The 26,865-nt window shown below is 38.4% G+C and overlaps 1 protein-coding gene across 3 annotated transcripts; it reads right to left on the bottom strand.

Annotated features, from left to right (window-relative positions):
* Nucleotides 1-251: 251 nt before the first annotated feature.
* bcl6ab (BCL6A transcription repressor b) lies at nucleotides 252-24,351 on the bottom strand. 3 transcript variants are annotated; one of them, XM_036596997.1, is made up of 9 exons: nucleotides 24,053-24,351; nucleotides 6,947-7,118; nucleotides 6,245-6,466; nucleotides 5,378-6,085; nucleotides 4,406-4,512; nucleotides 4,095-4,253; nucleotides 3,616-3,746; nucleotides 1,864-2,001; nucleotides 252-844 (listed from the first exon to the last, which is right to left on the bottom strand). In XM_036596997.1, the coding sequence occupies exons 2-9, from the start codon at nucleotides 7,105-7,107 to the stop codon at nucleotides 728-730; spliced, it is 1,743 nt and encodes a 580-aa protein (XP_036452890.1). In that variant the 5' UTR covers nucleotides 7,108-7,118; nucleotides 24,053-24,351; the 3' UTR covers nucleotides 252-727. The 3 variants fall into 3 exon arrangements, with proteins under 3 accessions (XP_036452890.1, XP_036452888.1, XP_036452889.1); XM_036596995.1 differs by lacking the exon at nucleotides 24,053-24,351 and adding an exon at nucleotides 21,040-21,199; XM_036596996.1 differs by lacking the exon at nucleotides 24,053-24,351 and adding an exon at nucleotides 11,414-13,740.
* Nucleotides 24,352-26,865: the final 2,514 nt, after the last annotated feature.

The raw sequence follows: 26,865 nt of genomic DNA, 5'->3' as shown, positions 1-26,865 counted from the left end.
TGGACTTTGTCCACCACTGAGTAAATGAATTATGTTTTTGGTAGATAAACCCACACAAAATTATAAACGGACTTGGATTTGTAGTAATCCTGCTGCAGTACCGCACCTTAGCCAGAAGGTGGCAGCACAGTCCAACAGTTTGAGGAAAACTTGCTCTGGTAATCGTATGGATCCACATCCTAGTCAGCTCTGCCAGTGTAGTTAGTAAAGCAATGGCAACAATTCTTAACGGAATGAATAAGACGAGCAAATTCTGATATAAAATATTTTATTACAAGAAATCGGCCCTCTTTTGTATCAAAATACTGTACAGTGTTACTGAAGGACCTATAAATAGAACTTAAGGTATATTGTTTTAAGAGAGCACCCCCAACGTACCTTTCAGCAGTTGCAAAAATAAACAATATCTGATTTCACATTCACAAAAATAATCATCTGCAATATATAAACATTACCTTTCCCTACAATACAGACAGTTTCAGTTGTGCTTGAAGTTCGGGGGCTAGTTAGAGCAACTACATTACAAAATGTACAGGAAACCAATCAAATCTGTAACAATCTGTCCCGTTTAAAGTGTCCCATTTAGTGCCCGACTTCCACGCGTCCACTGGAAGTACCTGGTGCAGGTCAGTCGTGGGTCAGCCCAGCACTTTGTACATGTACCTCTGCGTTATAGTGTGCATTTTGGTTCAGTCACTGTGTTTGTGTTGTTTTTGTCTCCTTCGTTTCAGCAGGTTATGGCTGGTGAGCGCTGAACTTTGCTGTTGGTCACTGCACCGTGTTTCTGCCGCAGGTGCAGTCTCAGCTGGCTCTTGTGGCGGAAGCGCAGGTCACATTTTTCACACTGATTAGAGAGAAATCAGAGGTTGAGTTAAAGTGTGGCATATGATGTATTAAAACTGAATTAAATTAATTCAAATTAAATAAAAACTTTGATCCTGACGATGTGCTTTTGAGGCATTTCTGATTAAATGATGTTCTGTTCTACAATACAGTCTCAGCAGCAAAGGTCTGACCTTTGACCAGCTACTACAACGTGCATCTTTTACTCGCTAGACAGTCGGGAGAAGTCTAGCCATTCAGTCGCAACAGCACAAGCCAGCAGGACAGTTAGCAGAGTTTGCAAGCGTCAGCTATTTTCAGTGTTAAAATTTATGGAGGTTAAAAAAGGCTGTTTAAGGAAAATGTCACAGAAATAAGAATGCATACAGTAACAACTGATAGTGAATGCTGAGCAAAATATATCATAGGCTACGTTCACTTTACAAGCCTCATTGCTCTAATCCGACTTTTTGCTCTAATCCGATCTCTCTGGCACGATGGTTCACACACGTTTAGGTAAGTGATTCAAATCTGTCATTAATGTGACGAACCGGCGTCCTGAAATGACCCTCATGAGCTCATCCTACTCAGTAACGTCACGTGAATGAATCACGTTCATCATCAACTAACGAGCAGAACGAGCTTCGCTGAGAAGATAATTAACTCTGATCAGCTCTCAGCTTCATTATTAGAGCGAGACGAAGGAGAAAAAGGTGAGATGAGCTGCTTTTCCACTGTTTACAGGCTTTAACGTCTGTTCGGTGCTGCTGCCATGGTAACGCTGAATGATGGCGCAGCACAGTGGAGAAAAAGCACATGAATTCCGATCTGAGCGTCACATTAAGGTCACATGGCTACGAATCGGATACGTATCAGATTTAGGACCACATATGAAAGCAGCTCAGGTCGGATTTGAAAAGATCAGATTTGCGTCACACAGCCCTGAAAACACCAGATCTGAGTCAAAATCGGATTTGTGCCACTTCAACCTGGTAATGTGAACGTAGCCGTAGAAAGCTTTTGGGCGGGTGAAGCACTTACGTGGTAGGGCTTCTCGCCCGTGTGTATGCGCAGGTGGCTCTTCAGCGTCTGTAGGTGGCGGAAGCGGGTGCCACAGACGTCGCAGGAGTACGGCTTCTCTCCGGTGTGAATCAGCACGTGGGCCCTCAGGTGAGCCACCTGCATCCAGACAAAGAGTCAGATTTAGAGAGATACAGTATAACGGTGCAAGCACAGTCTTGTTGCGCTCCTCCACACCCACTGGCTTTATCTATGAGGGGGAACGGAAGTGTTTAAACGACAACATTTTTCCGTCAGTATAAAAGCTGCTTAAAAAGTTTACATGCTTTCAACTTTTGATGGACAAGCTTCGGCCAAGATGGAGCACAGCTGACAGGCAAGCCACTGGCGTTTACCAGAGAGCGCTGCCCATTTTGGTGCCCACCCAGCGAGCGCTGCGCAAACAGCGAGTGGTGTGAAAGCAGCTTTTATTGCCATGAATGTTTGTCTATTTGACAGTGATGAATGGTGAGCTACAGAGTAATAAATCTAAAAAAAGCATCAACATTACCATCCTAGTTTACATTCTGGTGCTCTTATTGGTCATTTAACAGTGTTTGACCGCTTCGTTTTCATCCTGAAGAGTAGAGGATTTGCTAAATTGTCATTAGCTTCAGCTGCAAGTGTTATCAGAGACAGGATTCCTCACTGTGGTTAATACTACTTATAGCAGCTCTTACCTGCTATTTTCTACCTGAAAGCTAGAAAACACCTTAAATACAAGACTTTACTGTTATAACTAATGTTTTATCTGTATTTACTGTCAATTTTCACCCTGACTCAATGTAAGTTATCCACCTGGAAATATCAACCTTTATATTCACAAAACATTCTGATTTAGTCTATTGAGTTTATTTGTGGTTATATGTTTAGGTTTCAAAATTCTGTAGGAAATGATTCCGTGCAATCACTATCAAATCAAATCATCATGAAAATGTATTTTTCAAAAGAACTGTAACTGAATCAAATCGAATCGTTGTGGAAAAGATTTCATGATTCACTGCATCGTTTTCCTTAAGAATCAGAACTGAATCTGATTGTGGTGAATATTAAGTTTCAATAATGCACCGAATCATTTCCTAAAGAATCATTATCAAATCAAATCATGGTGAAAATGAGATTTCATGATGCACATTTTTCATAAGAATCATAACTGAGTCAAATCGAATCACTTAGATTTTTCACAAGAATCATAGCTGAGTCAAATCGAATCAATGAAAAAATAAGGTCATGATTCACTGCATCATTTTCCTTAAGAATCAGAACTGAGCGTCTATCATTACTGTTTATGTCTGTAAGTGTGGACTCTTTCTGACTGTCTGATTAACTAAAGCATATAAAAAACAATAAAACGACACATTTCGCGAGAAGAAAAAAGAATCAAAACTGAATCAAACTGTGGTGAATATTGGGCTGCAAGTTACCCACCTGGAAATATCAACCTTCATATTCACAAAACATGATTTAGTCTTTTAAGTTTAATTGAGTTGCAACATAATTGGGAAACTATTCTCTTCCAGGTGAGGATAAAATCACCAAGCACTGTTACATGGTCGGTAAGTGCACCACGACATAATCTAGAATGGTTTGTCAATGTGTCGACTGCTATTTTTAGAACAATCAGTTTGTGACACGTTTGCTAAGGTAACGTTAGCTAGCGCTAACAAAATTAACATGTATGCTAGCAGCTTCTCCCGATCATTAATGGACAGTCAGACCCTTGTCAGCACCTACCTGGACGAAGCAGGACCCGCAGGTCTCGCACTTGTACGGCTTTTCTCCCGAGTGGATGCGCAGGTGGGTCTTGAGGTTCGCTGGTCTGTTGAACTGAGCGCCGCACACATTGCAGCGGTACGGCTTCTCCACTGTGATACCACAAAACAGTGAGTGAGAATGTGCAGCTAGGCGCGAAACCTTCTGAAAGCTTTCACTGGCTTAAAAGCTCTTAATACTTAGCACCTTTATACATTATAAGACGCCTGACGTTCCAAATCAGGCTTTATTCACACCTATTATTACTAGTTAATGCATTTTTTAATGCTGTTAATGCAATTTTCTTTTAACTTTTTGTTTATTTACCAGTGTTCTTTTTTGCCATCATGTGGCATCATTTTAGTTGCATTTTTTAAAATGAAAGGTGCTGTATATGCTGTATAAAGCAATTATTATTAGTTATTATCATTATTAATACAGGTAGAAAGGTATTCATTTACCTGGATGGGCAGATTTGTGGCTACTGAGGTTTCCTTTATAGGAGAACGTGGCTTGGCAGCGGTCACACCTGTACGGTTTGCCGTCCTGAAGGCGCTGATGGTTCTCTGAGTTCATCTCAACCCTGGAGTCACATTCGCTGCAGACCAAACTGCTGCTCTCTGAAGGAAAAGAGATTTTGTTTAATCTGCAAAGTTGCCAAACCTCCTGAACTTCACCACAATAATAGTCTGAGCCTATTACTGATATACAGAAGGAATAAGTGTGTGAAAATAAGGGGATTTAATATAGAAAATAAATAGAAAACACTAACCGTGGGCTATTTCTGAGCTGCTCATGTTGCTCTCCTCTCTCAGAATGTGGGTGGAGGTTGACAAAGATGTGGGATCACATGCTCTTTGACTCAATTCTTCCACAGATCTGTAAACAAGACAAATAACACTGCATTAGTGAACTGCTAACATTCAGAAAAGAATAGGGGTGTATATATCTATTTTTTTGTTAATAAGGTATGTGTTTATTTTCTGGCTAAAATGAAACTCTCAGGTTATTTTCACACAAAATAAGTAAAAATTTGTTTAAATGAAATCTTGGTGAATTTTAGGTTTCAATAATGCACTGAATCATTTCCTAAAGAATCATTATCAAATCAAATCATGGTGAAAATGGAGATTTCATTATGCATTTTTCAAAGGAATTGTAACTGAATCAAATTGAATCGTGGAAAAAAAAAAGAGATTTCATGATTCACTGAATTGTTTTCCTTACGAATCAAAACTGAATCAAATTGTGGTGAATATTATGTTTCAATAATGCACCGAATCATTTCCTAAAGAATCATTATCAAATCAAATCATGGTGAAAATGAGATCTCATGATGTATTTTTCAAAAGAATCATAGCTGAGTCGAATCGAATCAATGAAAAAATAAGGTCATGATTCACTGCATCATTTTCCTTAAGAATCAGAACAGAGCGTCTATTATTACTGTTTATATCTGTAAGTGTGGACTCTTTCTGACTGTGTAATTAAATAAAGCATATAAAAAAACAATAAAACAACACATTTTCCAAGGGAAAAAAAAAGATTCAGAACTGAATCAAATTGTGGTGAATATTAGGGTTCAACAATGCACTGAAATATTTCCTAAAGAATAATAATCCATCCAAACTGTGGTAAAAATTTCATGATTCACTGAATCGTTTCCTAAAGAATCAAAGTGAATCGCAGTGAGGTCAGATATTTACACCCTTTAAAAACAGTTATTAGCAGTTTTGCTACCAACCTGCTGTTAACATTCAAGTGGCTTGTGGCCGTCTGATCAGTACTCTTGGCGGTGGGCTCTACGGCAGGTTGAGTGGGGTTCTCTGAGCCGTCGGCTGAGTTCAGAACGATGAACTTGTACTTCTTCCAGTTGTGGACCTTCGCCTCGCTGGCTGATGCTCTCTGAGAAGAAGCCGCCTCTCTGCTGCAGCCGCTGGACTCAGCTGGAGAATTGGGCTGGCAGTCTGACCTCAGAGGGCTGCGGGGTCCGTTAATCTGAGAATGGCCAAAGTTCTCCACCTCTTCCAGCTCCATCTTCATACCTGTGGAGCCCGTTCTGTCTCTCTGATCCTGGCCCAGCTGGTGGACCACAGATGAGCGGACAGGGTGGTAGACTGGGGAGATGCTGGAGCTGTTCACTTTAATGGAGGGTTCTCCTCCAGGAGGGGAACGCGGCCCCTGGGTTATGACGCTGCTGCTTGGAACTTGCCAGAAAAGAGGTCTGACGCTAGAGGTGGAGCCCCCTGAGAGAGGGAGGTGGCTGTAGAAGCGCGTGGGGCTGCCGGTAGACGTGCTGACCGCGTAGTGAACGACTGGAGGCCCGAGGGTCATCCCCTTAGGTCTAGACGAGATGCTCCTCGGTACGTCGTTATAGTTGAAGACTGTATCCTGAGGTAAGCATGTGGGGCTGGCTGGTACTTCCTCTCTGGGCTGCTTCACAGACAAGCCCCTGTGGGAGGAGAAACAGAATGGTTCAACCGTCGACATAAATGCATGAGATAACATCTGCAATCATCTGTAAACATCTAAACGGCTTAAAAACAGCTCTAAACATCTCGACGGCTAAGAAAAACAAGTGTTTTACGCTAATACTGGAGCCTTAAGCTACCTGGACTCCATGAACCTCTGGCAGGTTTCCACCATGTGCTCCATCTGCAGATAAATGGCTGTGTTGAGGGTGGCCAGGATGAAGCGCTCTTTGAGGTTTAGGCAGGAAGTGTACATGAATTCTAGGAGTATAGCAAAGCCATTGGGGTCCACTTTTGCGTCCAAGCTCACGACTGTAGGGTCGCTTTTAGTGGTGTTGACGAACATTGAGTAAAAGAAGCCACTGCAGAAAAACAAAGAGGGACCCAAAGAGTTATTACATAGTAAAATCACAATAACCTCCTAAAATGACAGGATAAAGCTTATTATTCAGTAACTACATGGTCTACACTGAAAAATAGCTGAGTTATTCTTCATGTTATTTAAGTGTGTCACAGGAGTTTGGCCGTTTAAGGGGTTAATATACTTTAAAGTATGCAATTTACCTAAATTAACTGATTGAAACTTAATTAAACTGAAGTGATTATAAAAATTAATCAATTTTAGATAGTCTGCCCGTTTTCTTTGCTCTTTTTTTGTTTTGTTTTCTAGCTAAACCAAAGGTTAATTCCCAAAGAGAATTCTTCAGAGTTAGGGAAGTAAAACCTGAGCAGGGGTGAGTGAGAGAAAGCAGGTCTTATTACACAGAAAACCTCAGCGGTCACTTTAGCTAAACCTTAACAACAAAGTTCCAGTAACAACTCGCTCACTAAGCTCCGCTCACCTGCAGGCCATGAGCACCGTTTTGTGTGCGTGAAACTCCTGCCCTCCGACCCGAATCGTGACGTCGACGAGGATGTTCCTGCTCCGCAGGCGGTTGAAGTTGAAGAGCACGTCACCTGCATGGCGAGTGAACTGGATGCAGCCGTCTGCTGCGCTACTCATGCTAACTGCCTCTGTGACAGAACGAAAATAAATAAATCAATTATAAAAATATATATATTTCGCAACATGCACTGTTGTTTACTGAAAATCAGAGGTGTAAAAATAACGATCTTAAAGCAACAATTCAACTGTGTCAATTTTAATACCTTATTATAATCAATAATGAATTAGAATCTATAATGGTAACATTCAATTCAAGTATGCACTCATTTTTTAGCCAAAATAAAATGCTAATTTTTAATGTAAAAACGATTCAAAATAATGAATAAATAAATTATAATTTTTAATGTAAAAATAATTTAAAATAATGGATAAATTAATAAATAAATTATAAAAATTTTATGTAAAAAAATTACAAATAATTGATAAATGAATAAATAAATAAACAAACAGTAAGGATGCGCATTGACATTGTAAGCATATCAGTATAAAATAATAACCAGATAATTAGATATGTACGGAGCCCTGCTGGTGACATCCTGTTGTGTGGCCACATCTCGTTCCCATGCTTTACTAAGTGGTGGCCACGACTTAATTATCTCATTCCTATGCCTTACCAAGTCATAGCCATGCATTAGGATCTCGTTCCCATGTGTTAATAAGGCGTGGCCACGCATTATTTTTATTTATATAGGATGTCATCAGCAGGGCTTCATAGATTTGACTGATAGTTCATATCTATACCTGATGATGCACTAAAATACCTGCATTTTATGCATTTTACTGCATTACTACCCACAGAAAAAGACTTTTTTTCTCTTTAATGCTAATCCAGGTAGACCCAGTCCCAGTTTTTTACCGCTGGTGCATCAATAGCCACTCAGGTTACATTTGTATATTAGGTGGATTATTAAAGCTAATTCTGAATCATATCTACTTAAAAGAATTGTGGTGAAATTTGACATTTTATGATGCATGAAGTCAGTCAAAATCGAATAGAACTGCTGTGAGGTAAGAAACGTTAACCACTAGTGAAAATGCCATGACACACTATAAACATTTGACTTTCTGGTTTGTTGGTTTTCAAAAAGTTTGGCACTGTTAAATGTCAGCAGTTGCCTGTGTAAACACACTTTCTCCCGCTGACTCGTCCGGGACAGCAGCACTGCCCGCAGTCATAAACCGCAGGCCATTGCGACACCCGGAACTGAGGCCTGATTCAGAACGAAACGTTCTACATTTGTCACAGACACTGTCATCAAAGCGTTCACTGAAATACAGCCGTTTCAGCTCTTTATAGTGGCATCCTGTTAGTCATGTTGAGAATTATTTGTGGTGCTGGCCTGGCTAGTCAGGCTCAATTGTACTCAATTCTTGTCAAAGGCCTCAATTCCTGGATCCATTTGAGAGCTGCTTCTCCAGCCCTGTTTTAGATTGACTAATTAAAGTGAATATAACACTCAGGGTGTCAGAATCAAAGAATAAGCCATAACAGCACTTAAAGAGCTTTGCCACTGTGTAAGGGACCACATTTAGTCCATATATACTACTAATGAATGTGCATGGACTGTAGAGGTTGGCGATATGGCAAAAACATAATATCGCGATACTTCAAGAAATTTTACCGATACACAATATGTCACAATATTCATTTTTTCAGACATCTGATTAGTTGGAACAGATAAAAAAGAACAAGCAATGCTACATAAAAAATATAATTAAAAAAACTGCAAAAACAATCAATAATTTTTATTCAATATTTGGAACTAAATCCAGTTAAACAGGACTAATTTTGCTCTCTTTATAATAAAACATGAAGTTGGTCAGTACTCTGACTGCTTGCAGTACTAACAATATCCAGAATATTTTCAGAAAAGCATACTGTACTGTATTGTGACATAATTTAATATGATACCGATACACACTGTCCAGTCCTAATGGACTATACAAGGCAAAATACGTCTCTTAATAGTGCTAAGTGATGTATGATCTATTCCAGTATACAACACTACTGATGTTTAGCTAGCAACAACAGCAGTACTGACAAACAGTGAGCATTATATTGACAACAACACCATATTCCATATTCCCTGTTACCTGTAAGGGTTCCTTTGAAGTAATTTTAAGGGGGCATTCTGGCCTAAAACATTTATTATATGTCATATGTCATGCACAAGTGCACCACTGTATCCCTCAGCCTCAGTATTTTTTGGTGTTTTCGTCCAACGATGTTCTCTCACTACAAACTACAATACCCAGAATGCATTACGCAAATACACCATACAACCATTGGGATAACGAACTCCTTACTGCTATCACAGCCACTGATGTACCACAGTGCAACGACTTCTGCAAACTAAATGGTCCTCCTCAAATCCCAAAGTCCCAGTATGAACACTAGAGGGCAACACAAGGTATAATATGCTCACCTCACAGCAAATAACTTTAGCAGAGGAACAGTAATATGGTTCAATACGTCCGAAAATATTGTGGCCACACTCAATGCTGTGTTAACAGGTAGTCTGGTCTATTAACCCCTTAAATTCACAGGCTTATCACATCCTAAGGCTTATTATAGAGTACAATGCAAACTAGTTGGGTTGTTCTTAAGTTACAGAATTATGTAATAGTTGTTTGGACACGTCAGCAGCTCTGGGTCTTAAAAACAATAAACATACGGTGCATGATATTACTTTTTCCATCAAGTCCATATGCGCAGAGGTAAATCCACCTGATGCTGAGATCCACAACAGGTGGTCATCTGTCTGACCTCACCTGTTCACATTTTATTTTCCATTCTCACTACTGCTATTAGCTTAACTGGTCTTGTTGGACTGATTATAACTTAAAAAGTGCTAAACAGTTGATTTCCATTAACGGAATAAAAAATAAACACATTTATCATGACTTTTAACCAGTTTCTACCTATTAATCTGCCTCATTTCCACCATCCTGAGCCCAAAAAATACACTGGAAGATTAAAGGGAACCAATTTTTCAAAATTTCTGCATAATTAAACAGTTAAAATAAGAGAAACTTCCCAAGCCAGGATGGTTCACAGTGGTGGTGATAGGAACCAGACGTCCACCTCTAAAAGCTCCCTCACAGAAAGTTATTACATGAAATGGTTATGAATTCACTGCCTGATGTCTAAAACACTGTTTTATGAATGTTTTGTGGTAAAGATTTGGCATAAAACATATATTTCTGGTGTACACGAGGCAAAGTAGCTCCCAAAGATTTTTTTTTTCTATATTAAACGCTATTTTACCAACACATATAAATTATCAGAACACGTGCAGCTTCTCGGGTGGTTTGAATAGCAAAAAAATAGCAATTTTGGCATTGTACGCACGGTGACCCCTGGTTCCTATCACCACCACTGTGAAGAAATCTAAGTTGGCAAGTTTCTCTACAATGAATCACTTCACATGAAACCCCTCTGAATGACGCTGTTTACACCTCGATGACTAAATTAGGTGGATATTTTGAAAAATCGTTGGGGTTCCCCTTTAAATTCACCAAGACACCTGTACATAACCAGAATGAACACCCAAACTCATAATTCTAATGTGACTAACCACGTCAATACCAGACTGAGAGGGAAAAATGAACTTTGTTTGAACTTCATTCACAAACATAATCACCTTATCAGCCATAATTCAGATGAATTAATTAAACAAGTGGGTTAAACCCAACCTAGTCAGTCTGTCTGAGTTATTTATAGCCTAATGACAGCTTTCCCATACACCTATATGAGAGGCAAACTCTCATAGGCCAGTTCTCTTTCCTTAAGCTGCGTCAAATAAAAGCCCTAAATATAGAAAAACAAGTTTTCTGTACATTTTTAAACAATTTTAACATTTTTTCCCCCTCTTTAAAGGCTCCTCCTCAGCATGTCAGTAAAAAAATCCGCACATGCGCAGAGAAAACGACTTATTGTGCTGTGTACCAAACTTGACAAACGACTGTACATTTTTAATATTGTAAACATTGTAAAAATATACATACATTAACCTTAATTCTGACCTAAACCGTCCTAAATACAAGTAAACAGTTCAGCTGTTCGGCTCCACGGTGAGCTGAATTCATTACTTATTCGAACTGTTCCGTTCCACCTTAAATGGTGCCGCGGTTACATTGTGGGGCCTGAGGCGCCACAACGTTGCTGTTGCCCCATTTAAGGTGGAACGGCAAAGTTCGAACAAGAAGCTGGCGAATAGGAAGCCAAACTTCAGCCTCGCTGTTGGTACAAAATGTACAATAAAAGTAGCCTAGAGAAAATAAATATATCAGAAAGTTTTATAGATATTTTAGAGAGCATCCGAAGGCAGCGCTGAGGTATTGACAGGTAGGAGAAAGTCACCTGGTATGTGTTAATTTTCCTGGAAGTGCCGTCCGGACTCGGTTCTAGGAAACAGACTTCTGCGAACACTTAGCTCTCAGTTCTCGGAATTCCACCATCGGCCGCAACCATTTCGAGGCCGAATGGGGGACGGCGGCTTAGCTCGTCCCTCCTTTTGGTCGCGTCCGGTGTCTGTTTCTTGTCAGTAAACGCCCAAAACAGGAGAGTAAGTCGTTTTAAACACTGAAACAAACGCCGCATCATATTTATTTAGTTTTCGGGTTTACATTTTCGAGCCGGGTTAGGGCAGGTCGTGCTTGTGGTCTCCCTGCGCAATGGACTGTTCCGGTCTAGCGGTCATGTACTACGCAAAGTGACTTTTGTTTTTTTCAGGCCCCAGATTCATAAATGGTGGCTCATCTCTGACGAGATTTTCATTTTTTTTTTCAAACAAAATGGAGCCAGAGTTCAGAAAGTTTGAATGAAAGTTGAATGAATCGAGTGCTCACCTGCTCGGAAGTCCCCCAAGCCTGCTTTTGGGTGGGCAAAGCAACTTTCACCTTACAAAAAACCTGGTTTCACCGTCTGGCCTTTCTGGCCTAAGGCCTCAACCGAAGGCCAAGGAGACCACATAATAGCAATGCTTCAAACTCACTCCTACTGAGGTGACAAGTGTTTATTTTTTAATAAAAAAATATGAAAATATGAATTTGTGCCCTCAGTATTTAAATTTGTTGCCTCAATATACTAATTTGTGGCCGCAATAGAGTAATTTGTGGCCTCAATTTAGTAATTAGGGGCCTCAATATAGTAACCTGTGGACTGAATATATTAATTCATACCCTCAATATAGTAACTAGTGGACTGAATATGTCAATTTGTACCCTCAATATAGTAATTCGTGGCCTCAATATAGTAACTTGTGGTCTCAATTTAGTAATGTGTGACCTCAATATAGTAACTTGTGGACTCAGTATGTTATTTGTAGCCTCAACATATAAATTTTTGGACTCAATATAGTATTTGTGGCCTCTATAAAGTATATTGTGGCCAGGCCTCATTGAAAACAACCACCATGTCATCTTAGGGGTTCCGTGCATTCCTCATTTTATCACATTTTTTCACCTGCCACTTTAAAAAGGCTAGCAGATATGATGAGTTGCTGGAGTTCGAAGTTTGTAGACACCTGCTCACCCACCTTCTCTGAAATCAAGGCTGTTAAAGAGGAATTACACTGATTTTTCAAAATTTGTGCATAATTTAATCACTGAGATGTAAACAAAGCCATTCACAGTGTTTTGTTGTCATACAAAAACTGACACGCTCACATTTTCTTCACAGTGATGTTGATAAGAACCATTTTATTTACTATCAGAAATGACTGGTTAATCTACAGATGTCTTCTGAGCTTTACATGTAATGTTGGTGATGGTTAAATTTGTGATAAATATGAAGTAAGAAGGTCTTATTTGGGTACTATTTTGGCTCACAACACCCTGCATATATCTCTCCACCATTAATTATATTTTTTAGGTTTTATGCCAAAACCTTATCTCAAACCTGTCATAAAACACTGTCTCAGACATCCGGCAGTGAATTCGTAGCCATTTCATGCAATAACTTTCTGTGAGGGAGTGTTTAGAGGCATTAAATACTCCAGACGTCTGGTTCCTATCAGCACTTCCGTGAAATGTCAAACAACTCTGATTGACTTTTTTTTTATATATCTGTAATAAAGGTGGTATATATCATAATATATAATATTGATATTTGTTGGGGGGCACCCAAACTTTTGTATACAACTGCAACTGAGACAGTTCAGGGTTGTTTCCTCCTCTTCTGTGTCAATTACACTGCCATTCAAAAGTTTGGGATCACTTGTCATGTTAGTTATTGTTATTCGGTAGTCATTTATACAGTGTATATTGAAATATTATGAATTAGACACCAAAATGTAAACTGTAAAAATATTGTGGGAAGAACAAAATATTAATGACATATTAAACAACAGCAAATGTTATCAAATAATGCTGAATATTATTACATAATGAACTGCAATTATTTATTCATAGTGGTTTCTTGGCAAGAAATTACTATGAACAGCGGTTTGATTAAGATTTGGTCACCACCTTTCAAACATACAGCATTCTGGATATTGATTTTATTCTTATTATTAATAATAAGGTCATAATAATAGGATCAGTTATTAGGGAATCATCAACAACTCCATTCGTCATAAAAAAAAATCTGAACTCAATTTTTTTGAAAATCTGCGAGGTTTTATACTATTTAAAACAGTGATTCCAAACTTTTTAATGCTTTTAAGACGTGGCACAGTTTAAAGTTATGGCAGTTAATATCAGATTAGCATTGAGATCATAACAAATCTCATTTTTCATGATCTAGTCTGTGCTCAGTTCAAAGGTTTTACTGACCAAGTTTGACAGTTTTCTCATCTCGCTTTCTGAAGTACTGAAACGCTGAAGTTTCACAACATCTCAGAGCTTTTAGGGTCACGGTTTGACCAGAGTGCAGCCGCAGGACAGCAACAAAGCGATAAGGAGGCTATTTTCAAAGAGAGCTAGCTCTCTAAGCTAGTTAGAGCGAGCTAACACATATAGGTCAAACAGGGTGAGCTAACACGACACTGTGGCACGGCTCAAACCTCTTACTGCACAATCTCTATCTCTATCTCTCCCTCCCTCTATCTCTCTATCTGTCTCTCTCTCAGACACATGACCACTGAGGCCATGACTGTATGCTGGCAGTCAACAAAGCCGCCATTCAGGACCCAAAATGCAGGACGCACAGGCTGTTCCCTTTAGGGATCTGTAATAAGGCCGCACCGGATACCGCACACTTGTGCTCTTGTCCTTTTGTTTATCACGCTCCTTTTTAAACCAATTGCCTAATTTGTATCATGAATAGTTTATGTAATCATATATTTCAATTCGCTTCAGAGCTACTCGGAGGGATTCTCGGAAAATGCTGGAGCTTAATGAGCGAAAGTGACCTTAACCCTAATAGCAATAGGCTACTGGACCACTGTCAGCCCACTGATGGCTAAGCTGGCGGTCCACTGGCGTTTTGCTCAGTGTTTTCTGGGCGGCCCACCGGTGTTTAAGCAGAGTATTAGGCAAAATTCCACTTATCATCGCTCATTTTACAGTCCAATTTACTTATTTTTTCTTCCTTCCTTTCTTTATTTATACTTTGTAAATTAGTTTATTGAATCATTTTAGTCTAGCACAGTGTCAGCGATAACATTTCCTCTAAAATCACTATATAACAGGCCTGGTCATGATTATTTTCTCTCAGTTGTTTGTACAATTTGCCTATTTTCTAAATTAAAAGTCTGTGTGCGTCTAAAATCTGTTTGAGGAGAGTAAAAACTAGTTAGAGCTTGTATGCAGGAGAGTACTCTTAGTCCGAGGGTGGACTAGCAGCGGCAAACAGTCAGTGGGGTGCCGACCTTATCAAGCCAGTGGACCGATATATGCTCGCTATCTGGGAAGTCAGCGCTAAGCTGCATGAAAAGCGCTATCGCAATTAGCCCAGACCCAAAAGGTGGAGATTTGCGAAGAGTTCTGTCAGTGCTAGCTCGGTCGTTCACTCTTTTTTCAATATTTATTGTTATAACAATGTTAAAAAATGGACTAATTTTATCAATCCTTTATGTTATTCAGTGTTTTTGCACTACAGTACCCACCAAACATGATGCTAATACATCATACAACCATTGGGAATCCCTGTGGTATCAACTAATGACTGCTAGCCTAGGTACTTATGAATATGCTAATAAATACAACCAAGCTAGCATTAGTGGAACACTTTCCTCAAACAAAATCATACACAAAACAGTGATTCTGTCTTTATTCAGTGAAAAAAGGACACTAGAGACAAGTTTTTATACTTTTAAACCAGATAAAAATAGCCAAACTAAAACTAGATAGCCAGCTATCTTGCTAACTTTAGCTTTCAGCTTATTGTTCTCTTCATGTGACGAGTTTCCATTGTTTGAGTAATGTATTTTTCCATTGTATTGAAATCGATGTTACCACAGATATTCGCTACAACAAGGATTTCAGATTCCTGGCAGTAACGTTAGCTGTGTAGCTTTCTTCTGCATTCACCAGCTGACCAAATCCAAAAGGCCAACCCACAAAATCTGCCACGAAAGAACTGTAGTTCCTCGAAATTTCCTCCCATCTTCAAGTTATGTCATCAGAAGGTGGATTTCCCAGTCTTTAAACCAGAAAGTTTTACTCCAGGGATTTCTGCATGGTATAGATTACTGCGTACCATGAGTTCTATACAGAACCATTTCATGCTCTATAGTACCAAAGGGGCTATTAAATTGTTGCAAGCTTGACATTGTAACAGTAGCAGAACTCTTTTGGTGCTATGTAGAACCGCATATAACACATTCTCCATCAGTCTGAAGAACGATTTCACCATGCAAAGAACCACTTAAGCATGAAATGGTTCTATATAGAACTCATGGTGCTAAGTAGAACCATTGCCTTTACTAAACAACCCTTGAAGAACCATCTTTTTTAAGACTAGGTGTGGTTTGAGCTGTCATCCATAACTTTAACAAGGAAAGGGCACGGCTGGTTTTGTTTTTGCTTTATAGTATTTGCAGTAGTTACTAGATGTCAGGCTCCGGTGGAAATGGTATTCCTGGAATGCTCTGAATGAAAGTAATCTGGTTGTTGACTGGAATGTGATGCAGATTTCAGATCAGAGCTTCAACAGCTTCTGAAAGTTTTTGCACTCAGGCGTTCCACAGTGGCAACCAGCACCCCGAGAACAGGCCTCTATCTCAGTTAGCACTCGAGCTGCAAAGCTAATGTAGCTAACCAGTAGCTTATACCCCAGTTAGCATCATGGTAACTGCAGGCCTAAATCATCACACACGTACCTCGATCTCTGCTGCTGAGTAATCTCAAATACACTTGATTATGTGGTTTCTGACACTGAATGACACACTGTTATCTATACACATGAGTAGCATATCTAAAACTGTAGTAGTCGACGTCTTAGAGCCTGAATTTTATCTGTACTTTTGTCCATTTTTATAGATAACAGTGTCATACAGTGTTATAAACTATACACTACTGTTTAAAAGTTTTTAAATAGCTGTTTTGAATAATGTTAACCCAATTTTAAAGATAGGCTCTGTGCAAATATCAGAAACCACCTTTCATTTATTTAACATGTAGTCAAAACCGCCATTCAGTACAACTTATTCATTTTTCAGTGGATATTTATAAGGAATGTCTGAGAAGAAAGTCAAAAGAAAGTAAAAAGAGTTTCCAAAACTGGAGTTCAAAAATTGATTAAAAGCTACAGAGAAAATGTGGCTGATAACAACCACCTGGTTAGACCCCAAAACTGCCCCTATCAGATAAACAGCGCTTAAAGCTTTCATTTTTGAGAGAGAGGAGAAAATCAAGCTGCTTCAGATCTGAAAACATCCACAGGTGTTTCTGTCCATCCAACCAACTTGTAAGACTGAACTTTGGTGGTGTGGCTGCAGATTTCTTTAAAAAACTAAAACAAGCCTGTTGAAAAGAGCATAAGCTGTAATGAAGGTAAAGAGTGACACACTAAACACCGAAAACATTTATATTTAGTGGTTGAGGCTTCTGTGTAATATTTGTTAAATATGTTTTCTGCTTTTTTCCTGATGCTGAAAATGAATATTTTGTATTTAAAGGCGGTTTTGACTGGAAATCAAATAAATGAAGGGTGGTCTTTGTCTTTTGCACAGTACTGTACATGTATAAAATGATTGTTAACAGTTTATTGGAAGCTGTAAAAACTAAGAAATCAATGAATATATAATAAAATAAACATCCAAAGTGCCTTGTATTTGAAAAGTGATGACCAAATGTGGCTGATCAAATAGCTATTCTTATTTATTTATTGATTTACTTATTTACTTATTTATTTATTTTATTTATTTACATATATATATATTCATTAAATAATGTTTTCTATTTTTTACCCTCTCATCATTTCACATTGTTCTCAAAATACATTAAATAGCAAATAAACTATCGATTTACATTGTAGTTTAGAACATTTCAAGGTACACTTTAGACCCATATCTTAAATTTTTCTGGTATTTTCCCTAAAAAAAACATTTTTTTTGTTCAATGTACCCAAAAAAGTCATATTTTTTTCACGACAGTTTTTCATTTATTCTGTTCAAATATGATTTTTTCATTACTTTAAGACTGATGTGTGTAATTTTTTTCTAAGCTGAAACACTTCTTAGAACTTCAGTGTAAGTGGGCGGAGCTAAACTGCTGTAGGCTGTATGCATTCAAAATGGACCGTTTTCACAGCTTAATTTTCATATATGTACTGAACAGACTGGGCAATGAATGTTTACATATTAAATCAAACTCTTTTACTTCAAAAAAGCACTGAAAATCTGGTCTTCCATGTTATGGGCCCTTTAAGCCCATTTTACGGGAGGAATCCCGCTTTGTGGAATACCTGCAGTGAGTCTGGCCTATCATGAGAAGGCTTTTGCTGGATGTCATTCCACATCTAAGTAGCCTAAACACCAACAAGGCTTCAGACCACATGAAAGGTGGTCTGGGAAATTTGCAGCTTACTCATAGGCTTGTGACACAGACCCCACTCCCTCCCCCCCAACCCTCCAGGGAAGCTTTCTAAGTTATTTCTTTCTAAATGGGCACGTCGTCAATTTCTCATTTACTCCATTGTGCAACTCCCACACAGTCTGACACACACACTTCCTCATTCTTCGGAAGCAGAAAGTGTTCGTTTCTCACTCGAGTGCCGTCAGTGCTACCTCACTCTCTCGGACCCAAGGGACAAACTGCAGAGCCGATTAGCCCTGTTAGCCTGGTCATTCACTTGGTAGTTAGTGCCTTTAATGACTGTATTGTGCAGACATATAAAAAGTATGAGGATTGAAGAAAACAGAACAAAGACATGATATTTTAATTTTTTACCTCATGACTTCATGGCTTTTATGAATATAAACTCATTTTGAGACTGATGTGTTGGGACCGGGCCAATATAAAACCAGGAATGTTGTGAAATTTTCAAAATAACATCTTAAACAGGTGATGCAATCATGCTTGGCTGTAAAAGGTGCATCCAGGAAAGGACGAGCCCTTTGTGAGCAAGGATGGGTCGAGGCTTGTTACTTTGCCAAAAACAACGTCAGCAAAAGATCCAACAGTGTGTAAGGGTCAAGGCCAAAAAACACAACTGAAAGCCTGAGGCCTTCGAGCACTGCATTAAAAAAACTGGCATGCTTCTGTGTTGGATATCACCACATGGATGTGGGAACTCTCTGACAAATGATTGTCAGTAAACACAGTCCGTTGCTGCATCCACAATTGCAAGTCTGTGCTATGCAAGGGGGAAGCCATATGTCAACAATGCCCAGAAAACACCGCCAATGTCTCGGAGCTCAATCGCATCTAAAATCGACTGATGCACCGTGGAAACATGTATTGTGGTCTGATGAGTCAACTTTTCAGATTGTTTAAGGAAATAATAGACGTTGTGTTCTCTGGGGAAAAAAAAGAAAATGACCATCCAGGTTGTTACCAGTGTAAAGTTCAAAAGCCAGCATCTGTCACTGTAACTGGGGGGGTACTAGTGGATAACCTGCACATCTGTGAAAGCAACATTAACATATGCTGCCTTCTAGATGCCGTCTTTTTCAGGGAGACTTATTTTAGCATGACAACACCAAGTAATATTCTGCATGTGTTATAACAGCATGGCTGTGTAATCAGAGAGTAGGGGTGCTAGACTGACCTGCGTGCTGTCCAGGACTGTCTACCATTGAAAAAAATGTGTTTTATTAAGCTCAAAATACGACAGTGACCCAGTATGGTTTCACAGCTGAAGATGTGTATAAGAATGAAACAGAATTAACCAATCACTGCTTTCTGTTTTTATTAGTATTTCACAGACTGTCCCAACTTTTTTTGGAACTCTCATTTAAACCATAACCTTACATTCAACCCAAAACCTGAACCTAATTGAAGTGCTATTTAGAATCAGTTGAGTTTCTTAAGAACGCTAGCATCTATAAATAATGTATGAAAGACCTTCCACATTATGTGGGATTTATATTATGCTACTTGTCAGTGCTTTGTATTATGGTCAGCTGGCATTAATAAGTTTAAAAATCTCATTACTAATTTTTCTTTTTGAGAATCTTTGACTCTTTTCCCATTATGGTTATTCAACACAATTTTGTATGTGCAATTTACAGCTTTTTCACAGATTAACCAACCACAAATCCCACATATATAGTATTTTCTTAAACTGGACGATATGCTAAAAATATAACATCAATCACAGAAGGCCTAATAATTTCCGTGAAATATAAAATATATTTCTGTTTTTAGTTCATTTTTATTTAATAGTCATCATATTTGCATTTGAACCCTACTGAGTTGTAGTAATACTCTTATTTCATTATAACGTTTTGGTTGAAAACTAAAGAGTTAAAACCTGAAATAAAACATTGTGCAAACTGTGGTATCTAGGTAGATACAGCCAAGTGAGCTCTCTCATTGTTTAGGACTTCAGGAGCTGAACAGAAGGCCTAACGTGCCAGATTAACTAACATGATTGGGAAGACGCAGAGAAATCAGTCATATCTTGATTCAAAATCTGAAGAAAAAATGTCACCTTGGCCTTCTGGAAGTTCTAGATATGTCAGAGGATATGAGCTATAGTCTAAATAGTTTTCAGTATTAGCTTAGCGCTAACATTTTATTAAATGTCTAGCAGAGGTTAGCATGATCATAAAGGTTTTTATAACCTAGTTTTGATTCATGGGCTGAACAGAAGGCTCGAACAGTAACAGTACATCACAGATTTTCAAGTTTCGATATGTATCAGGATATTTTCATCATTCTGAGATTTGCAAACAAGTTGGAACCAACAAGATCCAGCAAAACAGCAGCACTATACTTGAAAAAGCTGCGAAAAAACTTTATGGCTTTTATATGATTTTTTAAAATTCAACATTTGCAAAAAATCAACAGTTTAGAAGGAACAGGAGGCAAAATCTAACAAATATGTTTCTTGCTACTTGTATTTCATCGTGGAGTAACTGGAAGTGTTGCGTGCAACTTTGTTTTTGAATTGCTTCGTGTGATTGTCAAGTTGCATGAAAGTGGTGTTGCAGGTGCAACTCATAACATGCAACAAGCAACTAAGTTTCACAGTGTAAACCCAGGCTAATGCTAAATTTTTTAAAATTCAACATTTGCAAAAATCAACAGTTTAGAAGGAACAGGAGGCAAAATCGAACAAATATGTTTCTTGTTACTCGCATTTCATTGCTGGCATCCAAAAACCTTGCACCTCCATTTTTGTCATTTTTTACATTTTTACATAATTTGAAAACTCCAGTTACTCTTTGCATTGTGTTCAAATTTCACGATGAACCGGCCAACACAAACGCTTCAAAATGATGTCAAAATAAATCTCGTTGCATTAACATCCATTATACATTAATAAGGTTTTTCCTTCTCCTGTAAAGTTCAATTTTAGACGTACAAGATTTTGTTCCGACAGCGATGATTTGCTAATATATTGCAATCCCCTCAACCCAAAGTGAAGGAACTCACCAAACATCAAGTACACCAAGGGCCTCATTCATCCCCTCTCTCTCTCTCTGGGCCTTCTTTATGGTTTGCTAATCTAGCGGACAAAGCTGCTGCTGCCCACAAGTACCCTCAGTGCAGAATTTGTCATTGTACTCATGCGCTCTGACCTGTGAGATATGCAGTGTCCGTAAGTGAGCGGGTGTGTATGTAGTGGGTTCACTTCAGGCTGTAATCCTTGAACTGAGTCCAAAAACGGACTTACATGTTTAGCGCTACAGATTCGCAGGTTTGTTCACCTCTTGTGCCTGAAGTGACATTACAGTGAGGCTCCAGCTAACAGAACAGGCTGCAGTGCACTGTATTTGAAGGCCACCTACATAGGGACTTCATAACATAACAAGAAGGAATACTAGTTTTATGAATGGTCAGTATTTGTGGGATGACATAAAATGAAGTAAATGACGTTTTATTGTCAAAAAGGCCCTTAAACTAAAGTGCTGTACACTTTTATTACACTGAGATGAAGAATCAGTCCCGTGTAATTAAACTTATAACCAGCTAGGAACCTCATATATCAATTGTATGGAAGATTGTGATGTCCTCAAACTATTTATGCATACTTTCCTGTAAATTGTCCTGTATAACTTTAGTTTGGGGGCATTATAAGTGGAACAAATGCCCATTACATTAGTTTAAGAGCTCTTTCGATGTCAATACAATGTTTCTTTTGTCATAAACACCTGATGTCGTCTTGCAAACACTGACATAAGCTGGTCATGCATACATAAGTATTGCTTTTTAAATACCTTATTCGGTGTGTCAGGAAATTTATATGTAGGGGGCCTTCAAATAATGTGTTACTGAAGAAAGATGTGTTGAATTTCGTTGCTGTGCTATTTTTTTCTGTTTTTTAATTTTTTACATAAAATTATGGAAATGCCATCATCTGTTTACATTATGTGACAATTTTGTCTCCAAATTTTGGCCTAATGGTCTGAAATGACTTGGAATTACATTACATTAACATTGATTGAAAAGTGATACTGTACACAGTACACTGTAAAAACATGATTCCATGTTTTAACTTAAAAAAGTGAGTAATCTGGTTGCTTTATAAGAGTTTATTGAACTTCTAATAGTAAGTTAACAGAATAATAATCTGTGTTTTACATTCTGTTTACTTATTATTTGAATTTTAGTGAACTCAAAATTTTAACCTAGTTACTTACTCTTAAGAATGGAATCAATTTTTTACAGTGTACATATTAAAACATTTTATTATTATTCAAAAATGATCTGGATGTACAAAATGTTCAGTGCCTGAGAATTGAAAAAAACGTGAATGTGAATATGCATGCAAAGTGAAACAAAGAAAAAAAAGAAGTGGAAACCACGATAACATTAATGAAACCAGGGACTTTCATTTCATGATGAGATAAGGCCGACTTTGCATGGTGAAACTTTCATGCAACTTTGGTTGCTTGAAACTTACATGAAACTAAATTGCACATGAGTTGCATAATGTAAAACATCCAGCAACTCACTTGAATTTCAACTGCAAAAGTAGCATGTGACTCAACTTCGTGTAATAAGTTTCATGAAACAGACAATCAAATGGCAATAATGCATCACGTGTTCGCAACAAATGACAACTTCATAGCAAGAACAGCACAACGAATCAAAATATGAACTGCCTGATTAACTAGTGGAGTAACTGAAAGTGTTGCGTGCAACTTTGTTTTTGAATTGCTTCGTGTGACTGTCAAGTTGCATGAAAGTGGTGTTGCAGGTGCTACTCATTACATGCAACAAGTAACTAAGTTTCACAGTGTAAACCCAGCTAATGCTAAAGCTAACACTAGAGCTATTTAGTGCAGCGTTATGCTGGGAACATGTTTTATACACAAAGCTTTTCATCAGGTCTCAACGATAGCGATGCAAGGGATGGTGCACATACGAGTGCACTAGTATTTATTTTGTTTATGATGATTTTGTTTAATCATACAGTTGATTTTAAGTTTAACTGATTACCCAAGTGCATTTAAACGTGCTGAACGAATTACTGACAACATCTGATGGTCTGCAGTTGTCGGATTATTAAGTGCAATGACTGCTTAAGTCGACACTGGTGTTCACTTGATCCCTCACCCTCTGAAGGCTCATCTGTCACCCTTGGCTTGAGCTAATACAGTAATGGAACAGCCCTTAAGATGGTGCCGGGGATTTCCCTAAGGGGAAATGACGAGTCCAAGCGGACAAGGGCTTGTTAAAACTGGTACCGACATTTGGGGGGAGGTCCATCTACTGCGATTAAGCAAGGTGTGCTCAATGCAATTACATTTTTAATCAGTAATGTGTGCTGTTTTGATAAATATAATATTATTTAGTAATATTTAGACCTATTTAAGACTATATAAGACAATGCATTACAATTCTGAAACATTTTTGTATTGATTTTCTTTCCATTTTCTTTTCATTAAGCAGTGCTTAATGTGCTTAAGTGGATGAATCACCTCTGTACACATCTGAATTAAGAAAATTAAATGGATTAAGGTTTTAATGTGCCAGATAACAGCGCTAGCATAAGATGTGTTATCGTTATCGTGATAAACTGTGCTATAGTACGCTTTTCTGAGTGTGTGGGTATCAGTAGTAGTTCTAGAACAACGAACAACTGCATGCATCATAAACTAAACCAATTACAGCCATAAACAAAAACAACCAGTGTAGAATAACTGCACAAACTGCCTAGCAACAAGTAGCTGATTGGCCCATTATAATGAATAGCCCATTATGACATCATCTTATTTCATTTATTTCATTTATTTCAAATTGACATTTCTTTCTTGTGTAAATGTTGAACTTTAAAATAAGTAATTATACATATTTGCATTTGCAAAACCTCATAGAAACAATGTATTCTGATATCAAAATGTCAAGTATTGTGATATTTTTTGCTGATTTATATCACCCACCCTTACTTTCTAGCCACTGTCTTTCACTTGTAATGACCTTTTAAACATCCAAAGCTTACCAGAACTCAGTGACTACAAGACTTGCCAAGCACAAGCCAAAGGTCAAGCCTGCATTCCGGTGCCATGGTGTCACCAAAGCTACAGCCATTGGACGTCAGGGCATGCTGAGCTCCAAACACTGAAGTCCCTTCCAAACCGAGAGCGCAGTCTGTATAACGGTCCAGTATAGATGATGTGCAAAATCACCGAAATCAGACAAAACAGTCCACTGCTAACGCCACAATGCAGTTACCTGCTCCTCAGGTGTGTCCAGCAATAACTCTCCTCCCTTTGCTTCACGCTTTACAGATGTTTTTCCCTCTCTTCTTGGATCACTCCTCATTCCTAGAAGAGGAACTGCCCTCTGGTGTGCCATTCGACCTTCAAACAAAAAACTAAGCTATTTAAGGACAAACAGGGGCTTAATACTGGTACACTCTTCTAAACAAAGTTTCCAAAATAGGTTCTTTGTGCCATAGAGGAGCCACTTTTGGTTCCCTAAAAAAAACTTTTAAATGATGTTTTTTTGGGAGAATGATTTCGTAAACAGGATGTTACTGTGAATCATCTTTTGAAAGTTTAAAGAACTTCCACATTATGTAAATGTGACTGGAAATTGTCTCTTGAACCGCCAGTAGTGAAACAGTTTCACTTGAGTTGCATGTGAGATTAGAGTGACTAAAGTTGCACAGAGGTTTTCTCAAAAAAGGCTGGCTTTACCCAGTGAAATGTTTATGCAACTTTAGTTGCTTGAATCTCACATTCAACTAAATTTCACCTGAGTTGCATGTGAGATTAGAGTGACTAATGTTGCACAGAGGTTTTCTCAAAAAAAAAAAAAGGCTGGCTTTACATTGTGAAACATTTGCACAACTTTAGCTGCTTGAATCCCACATTCAACTAAATTTCCCTTGAGTTGCATGTGAACATGTTTGGCTGGCTTTACATGGTGAAACTTTCATGCAACTTTAGTGCCATGCTGTTTTTCATGCATATGACTACATCATCAATTGTATAATAATAGCATATCACAGCAGTAATTTACATTGCATGAAACACTTTAGTTTTTTGCTGGTTAATTTAGGAATACACAGACATCAACTTTACACAACCCAAATATGCAAATGTACATTACACGTTGCAGATGACTGTATATGGCAGGAACACTTTAATGTATGAAAAAATACAACCTTTTAATTTGGCTAAGTGGATTAATCCAATGTGATTATGATTAATTCATGTAACTGTCACATTGCATGCAATCTGCATGGGGCATTGGACACTAATGCTAATGCAGCAATGCAACATTCTCCAATGTTACTGTAAGATGTGACAAAAGAACAGAAAGCATGTTATAACTTGATGCTCCTTTATGTCATCACTTTCCACCTTCCACCCTCTCAGGATGTAGGATGCTATCCAGCTAACTGGTAAATAGCCATCTTATGCAAAACATGTTTCAGTAAATGTTTGTTGAAACACATTTCACAGAAGAAGACCAACACTGTTTTAAAGCACTGTGAAAACTGAAAAAAAACTTATATTCAAGCAAGTAAAGTTGCATATACATTTTCTCAAAAAAGGCTGGCTTTACACAGTGAAACATTTATGCAACTTTAGTTGCTTGAATCTCACATGCAACTAAATTTCAGTTGAGTTGCATGTGAGATTCAATCAACTAAAGTTGCATAGAGGTGTTCTAAAAAAAAAGACTGGCTTTACATAGGGAAACATTTATGCAACTTTTGTTGCTTGAATCTCACATGCAACTAAATTTCAGTTGAGTTGCGTGTGAGATTCCAGCAACAGAAAAAGACCAACACTGTTTTAAAGCACTCTGAAAACTGAAAAAAACATATTTTCCTTTAAGTGGTCGGGAATTTCCCCAAGTGCTGGGAAAGTGTGCGTCTTTAGGAAGGACCAGTTATTCCAGTCCATCAGGATCTATAGCTGTGGTTACAAGGCAGCAGAGGCGAGGGTGTTATTGGTCAATAAACATGCATATGATGGTAAATTACTGTGTGATAGTTGGAGACTACCCATTTATTTATTTCACTTCCAGTAAAAGAAAAAAAAATTCAGCATCAGGAAAAAAACAAAATGCGATACATTTCACCAAAAATTATACAGAAACCTAAACAGCTAAATATACTATCCATTTTTTCATCATTTAGTGCCCATGTGTCAAACACTAGGCCTGTGGCACAATCATATTCAGCCCACAAAATTATTTTAATTTTCTATTAATATTAGCCCATTTCACCACAAACTGCACTACAGTTCCCAGCATGCACTGCAACGTAATGTGTGCTCCCACCACCTCCCCAGCAATGATCTATGGGACTGCACCACAAACAAAATAACAAAGAATAATAATATCCAGCCAACAGTGTCCTGTGACCACTGATGAAGGACTAGAGGATGACCAACACAAACTGTGCAGCAGCAGATGAGCTATCACCTCTGACTTTACATCTACAAGGTGGACTGACAAGGTAGAAGTTTCTAATAGAGTGGACAGTGAGTGGACACAGTGTTTAAAAACTCCAGCAGCACTGCTGTGTCTGATCCACTCGTACCAGCGCAACACACACTAACACACCACCACCACGTCAGTGTTACTGCAGTGCTGAGAATGATCCACCACCCAAATAGTACCTGCTCTGTGAGGGTCCTGTGGGGGTCGTGACCACTGAAGAACCGGGTGTCAAAGTACGCTGAGAAACAGATGGACTACAGTCTGTAACTGTAGAACTACAAAGTGCTCCTATACGGTCAGTGGAGCTGATAAAATGGACAGTGAGTGAGCATTTTGACTGGACATTAGAAAACA

This window comes from Colossoma macropomum, unplaced genomic scaffold (assembly GCF_904425465.1).
Source record: "Colossoma macropomum unplaced genomic scaffold, Colossoma_macropomum, whole genome shotgun sequence".
Classification (NCBI taxonomy): domain Eukaryota; kingdom Metazoa; phylum Chordata; class Actinopteri; order Characiformes; family Serrasalmidae; genus Colossoma; species Colossoma macropomum.
Note: the sequence above shows the minus strand (reverse complement) of the source record. Positions and strands in the feature narration are given on the sequence as shown.